Source organism: Staurois parvus, unplaced genomic scaffold (genome assembly GCF_062004578.1).
Source record: "Staurois parvus isolate SC_StPar_1 unplaced genomic scaffold, SC_StPar_1.0 ptg000105l, whole genome shotgun sequence".
Taxonomy (NCBI): domain Eukaryota; kingdom Metazoa; phylum Chordata; class Amphibia; order Anura; family Ranidae; genus Staurois; species Staurois parvus.
Window position 1 is genome coordinate 352,013 of NW_028317901.1, and position 11,899 is coordinate 363,911.

Here is an 11,899-nt window from a genome sequence, read left to right on the forward strand (position 1 = left end):
CTCAAGAGCCCTCAGCCGTGGATCTTGGGAGGAGTTATGCAAATATCAAAATGCTTTGATAAGTGGAAGTCAAGTCTTGACGATTGAGCTTTTCTAGGCTCACTGTATTTCCATGTACAGTTGCAAGAAAAAGTATGTGAACCCCTTGGGATTACATAGAGTTTTGCATGAATTGGGCATAAAATGTGCTCTGAATGTCCTCTAACTCACAACAATGGAAGAACACAGTCTGCTGAACATAATACTACACAAACATTAGACGTTGCCATGGTTTAATTGCACATACCATGTAAATATTCACAGTGCAGGGAGGAAAAAGTATGTGGGACCCTAGCTTAATGACTTCTCCCAGAGCTAATTGGAGCCAGGAGTGAGCCAACCTTGACTCCAATCAGTGTGATGATATTGGATGTGTTGCTGACAGCTGTCCTGCCCTTAAAAAACACACACCTGTTTTGGGTTTACTGGTTTCAAGAAGCACTGTCTGAAGTAAACCATGCCTCGCAGAAAAGAGCTCTCAGAAGACCTACGATCAAGAATTGTTGACTTGCATGAAGCTGGAAAGAGTTACAAAAGTATCTCCAAAAGCCTTGATGTTCATGTGTCCACGGTAAGACAGACTGTCTACCAATGGAGAAAGTTTAGCACTGTTGCTACTCTCCCTAGGCATGGTCGTCCTGTAAAAATGACTGCAAGAGCACAGCGCAGAATGCTGCATGAGGTAAAGAAGAATCCCAGAGTGTCAGCTAAAGACCTACAGAAATCTCTGGCACATGCTAACATTTTTGTTGACACATCTACAATAAGGAAAACATTAAACAAGAATGGAGTACATGGGAGGACACCACGGAGGAAGTCATTGCTGTCCAAAAAGAATATTGCAGCACGTTTGAAGTTTGCAAAAGAGCACCTGGATGTTCCACAGCACTACTGGCAGAATATACTGTGGACAGATGAAACCAAGATTGAGTTGTTTGGGAAGAACATGCAACACTATGTGTGGAGAAAAAAAGGCACAGCACACCAACATCAAAACCTCATCCCCACTGTAAACATGGCGGAGGGAGCATCATGGTTTGGGGCTGCTTTGCTGCCTCAGGGCCTGGACGTATTGTTGTCATTGATGGGAAAATGAATTCCAGAGTTTATCAAGACATTTTGCAGGAAAACGTACGACCATCTGTCCGCCAACTGAAGCTCCGCAGAGGATGGGTGATGCAACAGGACAATGACCCAAAGCATACAAGTAATTCAACAAAACAATGGCTGCAACAGCACAGAATACGCCTTCTGGAGTGGCCCAGTCAGAGTCCTGGCCTCAACCCGATTGAAATGCTGTGGCATGACCTTAAGAGAGCGATTCACACCAGACATCCCAAGAATATTGCTACACTGAAACAGTTTTGTGAAGAGGAGTGGTCCAAAATGACTCCAGATTGTTGTGCAGGTCTGATCTGCAACTACAGGAAACGTTTGGTTGAGGTTATTGCTGCCAAAGGAGGGTCAACCAGTTATTAAGTCCAAAGGTTCACATACTTTTTCCTCCCTGCACTGTGAATGTTTACATGTTATGTGCAATTAAACCATGGAAACATCTAATGTTTGTGTAGTATTATGTTCAGCAGACTGTGTTCTTCTATTGTTATGACTTAGATGACGTTCAGAGCACATTTTATGCCCAATTCATGCAAAACTCCACGTAATCCCAAGGGGTTCACATACTTTTTCTTGCAACTGTAGACTGCCCTAGATCAGGGGTGTCAAACTGGTGGCACTCCAGCTGTTGCAAAACTACAACTTCCATCATGCCTCTAGCTCTGGGAGTCATGCCTGTAACTGTCATTCTTGCAATGCCTCATGGGACTTGTAGTTTGGCAACAGCTGGAGGGCCGCCAGTTGGACAACTGTGCCCTAGATAATGTCCACATGTAATGCTAAGCCTGCATGATTGAAACAACTGTACAAGACTCTAGTTAAGGCTGGAGTTCAGCTTTGATAGACCAAAGGGGAGCAAATAAAAGAAGTTCATTGTTCGGGTTTGAATACACTTTAAGCTAACTCATTGGCAATGCCAAACGTTTTACTCTAATGCAGGCCGTAGACGGTTCGTTTATCGGCCGATTTTCGTCCGAAAGAATAATCGGCCGATTTTCACACTGTAATGCCCCGTACACATGATGAGAATATCAGACGAACGATCGGCCGTTTTTTTTCGCCTGCTAGTCTCACATCGAAAGGGAAAAGGTTACTAAAGATACGAAAATTCTCCTATGAAAGAAAAGAAATTCAAAACTGATGTCATGTATTGCATTGTATTTGTATTGTATTTTCAGATGACTTCTGTACTGATTAAATGAAAATCGTGCGATCTGGTGTCGTATGAGAAAAATTTTTGCGCTTGTCCCTTCCGATATTGTCGTACGAATTGTCGTGATCGGCTCTCGAAAGCTGTGTACTGACGATCCGATTCGGACGATCGGTCCTCGTAGGAAAATTTTCGTATGATTTTCTTATATTGTGTACGAGGCATTAGTGGGGCAATTTTCGCGGTTCCTCCTCATTTCTTTTATCGCTCATGCTGGAAAATTTGTGAAAAACGGCCAATTTTCGCAATCATTGGTGGCAACAGAACAACCGATGTTTCGTTTTTCGGATGAAAAATCGGCCGATAAAGGAACCGTCTATGGCCTGCATAAAGACAGGCACCCTCTGGGCAGGCATTTTAAAGATTTAAAAATAAAACTACAGTATGAGAGCAGATGCCATGAAGTGGCTGTTATTACTTTATAAACTAGAAGTCTCCCTGTGTTCTCTGATTTAGTTTTACAAATAGGGGCTTGATGTCTAGGGCAGCACAGTGGCTAAATGGTTAGCAATTCCGCCTGGCAGTACTAGGGTCGTCCGTTTGAATCCCAGCCACGGCACCACCTGCCTGGAGTTTGCATGTTCTCCCTGTGCCTGTGTGGGTTTCCTCTGGGTACTCCGGTTTCCTCCCACACTCCAAAGACATGCTGGTAGGTTAATTGGCTCCTGTCTAAATTGGCCCTAGTATGTGTTTGTATGATGTAAGTTAGGGACCTTAGATTGTACACCCCTTGAGGGTTAGGAACTGATGTGAATGTACAATATATATATATATATATATATATATATATATATATATATATATATGTGTGTAAAGCGCTGCGTAAATGGACGGCGCTATATAAGTACCTGAAATAAATAAATGTCTGGGTCATGCCAAACCACCATCCCCTAAGCTAGTGATAGCACTTCTGTTGAACAAAGTGCAGGCAACTGGGTGGAGCTTATCTGAGAAGTCAGAGAAGTCAGTCAAGTATTAAAGAAAAACAAAATTGGAGAGAAATGTGAGTGATTAATTATTTTTTGGCTGTAAAAGAGGAGATTTACTAAAACTGAAGCATACAGAATATGGTGTGACTAGTAACCAGTCAGCTTCTAGGTTTTATTGTCAAAGTTTAATTGTTAGAAGCTGATTGGTTACTATGCACAGTCACACCAGATTCTATGTGCTGCAGTTTTAGTAAATTGCCCCCATTGTGTGACATTCAATCTAAGGCAGGATTTTTTTTTTCTTTTTTTACATGAGGCAGGCCTTTTACGTTTGAAAGTTTATCATGACTGACAACTGCATGTTAAGTTTTGAATCCCATCCTGCACGCCCCCAAACCTAGACACATGCTATTATGGTGTCTTCAACAACAGTTATGCCCAAAATTATTCAACCCACTCTCCAATGAGAGAACCTCCAGTAATGACACATTCATTGAGTTATGGGACATAACTGTGGAGTCTGAGCAGATGTCTAGGCCTGCATCATTGGCATGCACATGGGAAGTGAAACCAAAAATAAACCTGTCATGAGGGAACTAAGGGGCTGCCATTGCCAACTTCATTCTGAAAATACTTGATGCCTGGCTGCTGTGTGGATTCAGTGCTTTCTGAATACCTGCCCTGTACGTATGCAGATCAGGAAACTCGGACATCCTTATCTGAAAACGCCAAAGCTGGTCATACACAACTTGAATTTTGCCCAATTCTTTCTCAGCTGGCCAAAATTTGAGCTGTGGGTGGCCCTGTCAGCACCAACTGGCTTGACTTCAACTGGAAAATCCAAGTAGAAAATTGTCGGCCAATCAGTGATTGCATCCAGTCTGGTGCAGTCACTGTTCAACAAGGGAGATTCCTCCATCCATAATGTTTAGCATGGATGGAGAAATCTATTAGATATACTGCATTAGATCTGTGTGTGTATGGCTAGCTTAAGGGCCCAATCTGAAATGGAGAGCAGACACTACTATATGCAGGATACAATTTTTTTTTTTTCAACACTGTGCCTGAATTTTACAAGTTAGACTAGCTTTTAGGGGTGTTAAAAACACACAGTTGAGCTGACATGTCGCAATACGTGGGAGGAATGCCCGCTGAATGCAGTCCATTCACGCAAATTTGAAAGCGCCACAAAAGCTGCAATCGTTTGTTCAGCAATAATGGGGTTAAAACAGGCAGTGAGGAGGCATCACACTGTCTCCTCACTGTCTGTCAATGACCTCTAAAAAGTGATCCAAAACAGATCACTTTTCAGAAGAGAGGTGGTTTAGGCGCAAGTCTAAACCTAGCCTTATTCATACATTGTAGGCTGCGGTGTGTATCCCGGTGGTCTGTGTGGGAGTGTTCTTTACATGTTGCTGCAGAGAACACCTCTTGATAGGAGGAGAGCTTGGTCACATGACATTTTCCCCTATTCAACAAATGAAGCTTTGCTTGTTTACAATTTCTGAAAATAACAATTATGTTTTTAAGCAGCAGTATGGACCTGATAAGGACATACTGCTGCTTTGTGCCTGGGCCCCATAATATTAATAATAGAGGTTCAACCTACAGGCCAGTCAACTAGCATTTTCAGAAGGACATGTCAACAATGGCAGACTCCAGGCCCCCCATCACTTGTATCCTTTAAGTAAAGTAAGCAGATTAAGCAAACCTGTCATTGTATGAAAAGATTATAAAGGGAGTGACTGTGGGGAGACTAGTTACATTCTACCTCTTACCCTTTTGTTTGTTTTTGGGAGGGGGGGGAGGAGACTAGCTACATTCTACCTCTTACCCTTTTTTTTTTTTTCTGGCTGTCTCTCTCAGGAGCATTTACTAAGGTGAAGGACAGCCAGCGAATGAGTGATGAAGGGAAAATGGAGCAGGAAGAAGCTGACGGAATCCGGAAGAGGTGCCGCGTAGTGGGATTTGCTTTGCAAGCAGAGATTAACCATTTTCACCAGAGGAGGTTGCTAGACTTCAAGCAGACGATCCAACATTATATAAAGGAACAGATTGTCTTCTATCAGAGGGTCAGCCAGGAGCTAGAGAAGACTTTACAGTTGTATGAAAACATGTGACAACGTCTCTTATTTGTGGGAATTTGCCTTGGCTTTTGTTTAGCCAACAACTGATTTGGCATTGTCCAGTGGATACATTCCTGATAACAAACGCCATCTTTTTTTATTACCATGTACATACCTGGGTGCCTTTTACAATGAATGGGACTAAGATTGATGGAATTTAGTGGATATTTTTAAGTTTTGAAAGACTGAGAAAAACGTTTTAAAATAATGTGATTATTAGCAGGTGTTAATATTGGTAAAAATAAATGTTTGACAATGTGCTGCTGTTTATGTAAAAGAGCAAAAATAAATCAAAGCTTTATCGTATATTTCTAGAGGTCAACTATTTACTATGGAGGATAAGGGATCACAGACAAACTGCTAGGATCTTACTTGTGGTTACAGTGCCATTGGAAACCAAGTGTAATCATCACTGACAGACATTTTGTGAGCTAAAATAACATTCAGCTTCAATCATTTCACATGACTAGAACTACAGTTGTGTCCAAAATTATTCAACCCCCAATGCTGTAAAGGGGTTTAGGGACTATAGTGTACATTTGGAATTGTATTCAGAATCAAATCCTACAAGGACGTTGTAACTACCCAAATGCAACTAAAATGACATCAATTGTTTATGTAATACAGTAGTAAATGGTTCTTATGTGGTTTCTTCATTGCCACAATTATTCAACCCCTTAAAGACTACCACTCTGAAGAACAGAGGTTCATACAGGTGCTTTCCATCAGGTATTGAAAACACCTGTGGATGTCACCGAGCAGCAATCAAGCATAATAAGCACCAATTAGGCAGCTTTAAAATGACTGTGATACTCAGCTCCTTCTAGACATTTACTGGTGTGGTTACAAACATGGTGAAGGCAAGAGAATGGTCCAGGAAGACAAGAGAAGAGGTGATTTCTCTTCACAGGAAGGGCAATGGCTATAAGAAGATTGCAAAGATGTTAAACATACCAAGAGACACCTTAGGAAGCATCATTCGCAAATTCAAGGCAAAGGGCACTGTTGAAACGCTACCTGGTCGTGGCAGAAAGAAGATGCTGACTTCGACTGCTGTGCGCTACCTGAAGCGTAGAGTGGAGAGAAGTCCCCGTGTGACTGCTGAGGAACTGAGAAAAGATTTGTCAGATGTGGGTACAGAAGTTTCAGCCCAGACAATAAGACGCACACTGCGTAATGAAGGCCTCCGTGCCAGAACTCCCAGGCGTACCCCCTTGCTGTCTCCAAAGAATAAGAAGAGTCGACTGCAGTATGCCAAAAGCCATGTGGACAAACCACAAAAGTTGTGGGATAGTGTTCTGTGGACTGATGAAACAAAATTAGAACTGTTTGGGCCCATGGATCAACGCTATGTTTGGAGGAGGAAGAACAAGGCCTATGATGAAAAGAACACCTTGCCTACTGTGAAGCATGGTGGAGGGTCAATCATGCTTTGGGGCTGTTTTGCTTCTGCAGGTACAGGGAAGCTTCAGCGTGTGCAAGGTACCATGAATTCTCTTCAGTACCAGGAGATATTGGATGGAAACGTGATGCAGTCCGTCACACACCTGAGGCTTGGGAGACGTTGGACCTTTCAACAGGACAATGATCCCAAGCATACCTCCAAGTCCACTAGAGCATGGTTGCAGAGGAAAGGCTGGAACATTTTGGAGTGGCCATCGCAGTCACCAGACTTAAATCCGATTGAGAACCTCTGGTGGGACTTAAAGAAAGCAGTTGCAGTGCGCAAGCCTAAGAATGTGACTGAACTGGAGGCCTTTGCCCATGAAGAATGGGCGAAGATACCCGTAGATCGCTGCAAGACACTTGTGTCAAGCTATGCTTCACGTTTAAAAGCTGTTATAACTGTAAAAGGATGCTGTACTAAGTACTAAGATTGAATGTCACTTGGGGGTTGAATAAAACTGATAATGCTGTGAGCACAGAAAAGACATTTGTGGTTATTTCATTATAACTGTTATGTTATATTTGTCTGACCTACAAGTGCCTCTTTAATGTAAATGTAAGCAAGATGACTGAATGATCAAAAGCAATGTCAAACTGGCCAAAACACTCAATTTCAGTGGGGGTTGAATAATTTTGGCCACAACTGTAGAGGGCCTCATGTATAAAAACTGGACTTAGGGTGTTGCCAATGCAGGTTAGATAATGAATGTAAAGCTGGCCATACACCTAATGAACTAGCCCAATTTGTTAAGTGAGTGGCCCCCTCCAGCCCGACATTCTTCAACTGAGAAATTTAGTAGCTTGGTGGAAAATTGTTAGCTGCACGGCAGCTGCATCCAATCTGATGCAGCTGCTGTTTGGGCATTCGGACTGCTGCTGGCTGTCAGAGTACAATAGCCCAGCAGGGGGATTCATCCATCTGTTGCATGTAGTGTGGATAAACAAATCTGTTAAACTGGCCTTACACTGTTAAGCCGGCCATACATGGATCAAAAATCATCCGGTCCCTGCTGAACCAGCTGAATTTTGATCCATGTATAGGCTAGCTGGTGGTACACAGGTCGATCTATTTATTAATTTATGTATAATCGGCCTGTTAGGTTTTTGCTGAATTAAGGCTCAATTCACACTAGCTTTGTCAGCAGGCGTCAGACAGGTGTTTGGGAAGCGTTTTTAATGCTTCTCAAGCACTAATGAAAATTCTGCACATGGCAGCACACAGTGCTGTTCACACTGAAGCGTTAGCATTACGTCGTGTCAAAACTGACGCCTCGTGTCGAGTTAAGAGGAGTTGAAGCCTCCCATTCAAGTCTATGGTGCTGCAGTTGTGAGGTGGTTGCTGAGCGTTAATACCATGTAACTTCATTATAGGCGTTTTGTGGTGTGGTTTTAACACTTGGCAAACGCCTATCAACTGCCACAAAATTGTGCATGGGGCATTTGGGGAGCGTTTTAGGAGCGTTAAAGCGCTATAGGGGTGTTTGGCAAGAGTTAGAAAGAAAGTCAAATGTGCATGAGCCCTGACAGTGCCACTGGCTATAATGGGGGAATACTGATCACTGTTTTTCTGGCAGCGGGGAAGGCTCCCTGCCGACAGAATACAATAGCCCAGCAGGACGATTCCCCCGTTGAATATGAACAGGGATATCAGCTAACTTTTTTTGTTCATTCAATTGCTGGTTGAACCAAAAAAATGTATCCTGTATGGCCAGCTTTAGAATTGCGAGCCATACAGAGGAATGGGCCAAAATTCTAACAGTGGCTGGCCCTGCCAGCTCAACTAAAATTGACTTTAGTCAAAAGAGCTAGGTTGGAAAATCTTTGATCGAACGATGCTTGCAGTCAAACAACTGCAGACACTGTTTAGGTATTCTGACAATTGACAATGAGCGGTTGTCAGAATACAATAGCCTGGGGGGGGGAATTCGTTCATTAACGCCATTTGTTTGGATGGATTTATCTGGCTGGAATCTGGCCACAGGCTGAGCAAAAGAAATCTATTAATGTATGGCCAGGTTTAGAAATAATTTGAATAGTGTATGGCCAGCTTAAGTATATGGCTGCTTGTTGTGGTCATCTTCTCTATGTTGTTCTGTTCACTGATCAGAACTCAGAGCTTTAGTCTTCCAATTCAGTCCCCCAGTGAGATGACCTCCTTGCCTGCTTATATCCGGTGCCTCTTTGCAGGTCTTCCATTTCTTTCTGCCATTGTGGTAGATGACTTCCCATTCCCGTCCTGTACCTATGAACATACCCCCTGCAGTGGTTATTCTACAATTCAGAAAGCCTCGATCATGTAACTGGATATTGGCATGCTGCTCACTTGTAGATATTGGTTTGGTACTTAGTGAGGTCTGTTGTCCATTATTTAGCTGAAGTCAAATGATACTTACAGAATGGCTGATTGTAATGTGATGGTATCACTTCAAATTTCAATGCAATCTAAATTTCATTTTGAACAAGAAAACATTTTACAATACAACAATGAAATACATTCACTGTTTTTGTGTGTTTTTTGTGTGGCAGTGTTTAATAGTATATTTGTTTCTTAGCATATGACTGTATTCTGCACCAGCAATCTGTTCAAAGTATTGTATCAAATTCTCATCCCGGTCTGTCCCAGGAACTAGTCTTGTAAGCAGTCAGGTTTTCAGCCTGTGGTGTGCAATGGCCACAGAAGTAAAGGGTGTGACTGTATATCATGGGCAGGGTGTAGACTGAGTCAGTGTTTGTATAGATCTGCCTGCATACACGCACACACTCTGTGTGCCCCGGAGGGAGTGATGTCACCCATCAAGAATGCAATCCATTCACAGCTAGGCAATAGTAAGGGAGACAACCACACAGCATTACACAGCACCAAACTGTTCAGTAGACTCCCTGACATTTACTAGAGGATCCTGGGCAGGATTAAGGTACTAGGTCAGTGCTGTTCATGTTTGTCTTGTAAAATGCTTTCCTGTAGAACACATACGTAGATGCATTCAATAGGAGCTGTGCACCTGTGTGAAGATAGAATGGCTTTATTGTGATTATTATTATTATTATTATTATACAGGATTTATATAGCGCCAACAGTTTGCTCAGCGCTTTACAATATAAAGGGAGACAATACAGTTCAATACAAGAGGGTTAGGAGGGCCCTGCTCCTTGGAGCTTACAATCTAAGAGATGTACGATAGAATACATGCACACAGTGGAAATGCATACATTAAATTGAAGAATCAATGCACTTTTTTGCAGTCATATAGTTTTGGATGCACCCCAAATTGTCTGCCTAACAGACAGTGGTTGAGACCAAGGCCTGTAAATTCTTTCAAAACCTTCTATGTCCCAGCATTAAAAAAAAAAAAAAAGAAGTTTCCACTTCAATAAAAGTATGGGAAAACAAAAAGTGTATGAATGGGTTTGGAGTGCAGTGCAGGGAAGGGGATTAGGTGACTCTGCAGCAGACTTGGTGGCCCTAGGGGAAACTGTGGATGCTGGTCTTTTCAGGGGCACTGGGGGGGGGGGGGGCTGGGGTGCTCTGTGAGACACTGTTGGTGGTTGGGGGCACCATGGGGGGGCTAAAGGCTCTGCAGCAAGCCAGAGGGCACTGTGGGTGGTTGAGTAGCACTGTGGGGCCTGAGAGGTCTCAGGGGGCCTGGGGGTACTGTGGGAGATTGAGGGCACTGCAAGCCACAATGAGAGGCTGGTTGGCACTATTGGAACTGGGAGGCACTGTGGTAGGTTAGGTCCTCGACTATGGCGTTTACCCTTGAATTCGTAGACACTCTTTATCGTTCAGTCACCCCTCTGCATAACAAATGTACATGGATCTGTTGCATGGAGAATAGGTAGGAATAGGGCAGGTGTTTCCATACAGCAGACACTTCATCCTCAGTGCTCGCTCAGTCCCTTGCTGGCTTAGGACACAGTGGACTGCGCAGTCGACAGTATCCTAGGGACAAATGACTCAACCCCGGCCCCATTCAAGAGCCGGAAGAGAGATTCCCCAGCTGAAAGTAAACAGAGTTGCAGGAATGCTGTCTGGCATCATTGTTCAAATAATGACCAATGCCATATTTTGGTAATGTCAACCTTCACCCCACCCTTTTGTTTACCTTCAGCTGTTGGCTGGGGAATCTCCCAGCCAGCTGCTGAATGGGGATGGGGTCGAGGCATTGGTTAGTATGACACCAGCAGCAACCAGCTTCGTAGCAAGCAGGGAGCCCTGTGAGGGAGGCTGTCATGATACCTACCCAGTACAAAAATGCCCAACTCTGAGCACTGGCATCTCTGTACACCAAGAGAGAATTCCTCTTAATTACTGCTAGTCTGCTTATTTGCAAAATTGCAGAAATTCTTTTTAAATCTGTCACAACCATAGCGGCGATTCTTAAAGTATTGGAAATAAGAACTGCTTGAATCTGACTCGTGTCGTATCTCCTAACAAAAATGTTGCAAGACTTTTCTGAATCACAGAACATTTTAGAAGCACCATAACTATAGAAAAGTGTCATAACTGCTTTATTAAATTGTACTGTCAGTGTCCTCTTCGAATTGGAGTCACGGCTTATTATTGCATGTCATGTCAAGTGCAAATATGTAGTGATCTGTGAACTGTAACTAACAGTGCAGGGAGTCCATACAAACTGTTTTCTTGAACAAGACAGTTAATGATCATACAGAGTAGACATTTGCACATGTCTGGGAAATCAGTCCTAAATTGTGGGTTGCTGGTTATCTTGTAAAACAAAGCTCTACGTTTATTTTATATCAGAAGTGGTAAAAATCAGTATCTTGGCAAAAATCACTATAATTAAGACACAAAGAACTCATTTATGGATAGGTAATACAATAGGCCTTATTTATCAACATGCATACTGAAGCACTGTCTGTGTCACTCTGTACCCTCCAGTCAGATTCAGAACGTAGGCTTCATTTTTCAACAGACAATTCAATCGGGTTGGTGGCTATAGAGAAATACTAAATAATTGCTAAATAAGGTACAATGTTGCCCATTTATTAATCCTTTTGCTGTTGCAGACTGC

General features: G+C 42.8%; 1 protein-coding gene across 1 annotated transcript in view; it reads left to right on the top strand.

Moving 5' to 3' along the window:
- SNX33 (sorting nexin 33) overlaps positions 1-9,360 on the top strand; it is a 41,966-nt gene extending 32,606 nt beyond the window's left edge. Inside the window, exon 5 of the mRNA XM_089671354.1 lies at positions 5,161-9,360. Coding sequence (XP_089527480.1) covers positions 5,161-5,414 — 254 coding nt within the window. The 3' untranslated portion in view covers positions 5,415-9,360. The remainder of the gene's footprint in view (positions 1-5,160) is intronic.
- Positions 9,361-11,899: the final 2,539 nt, after the last annotated feature.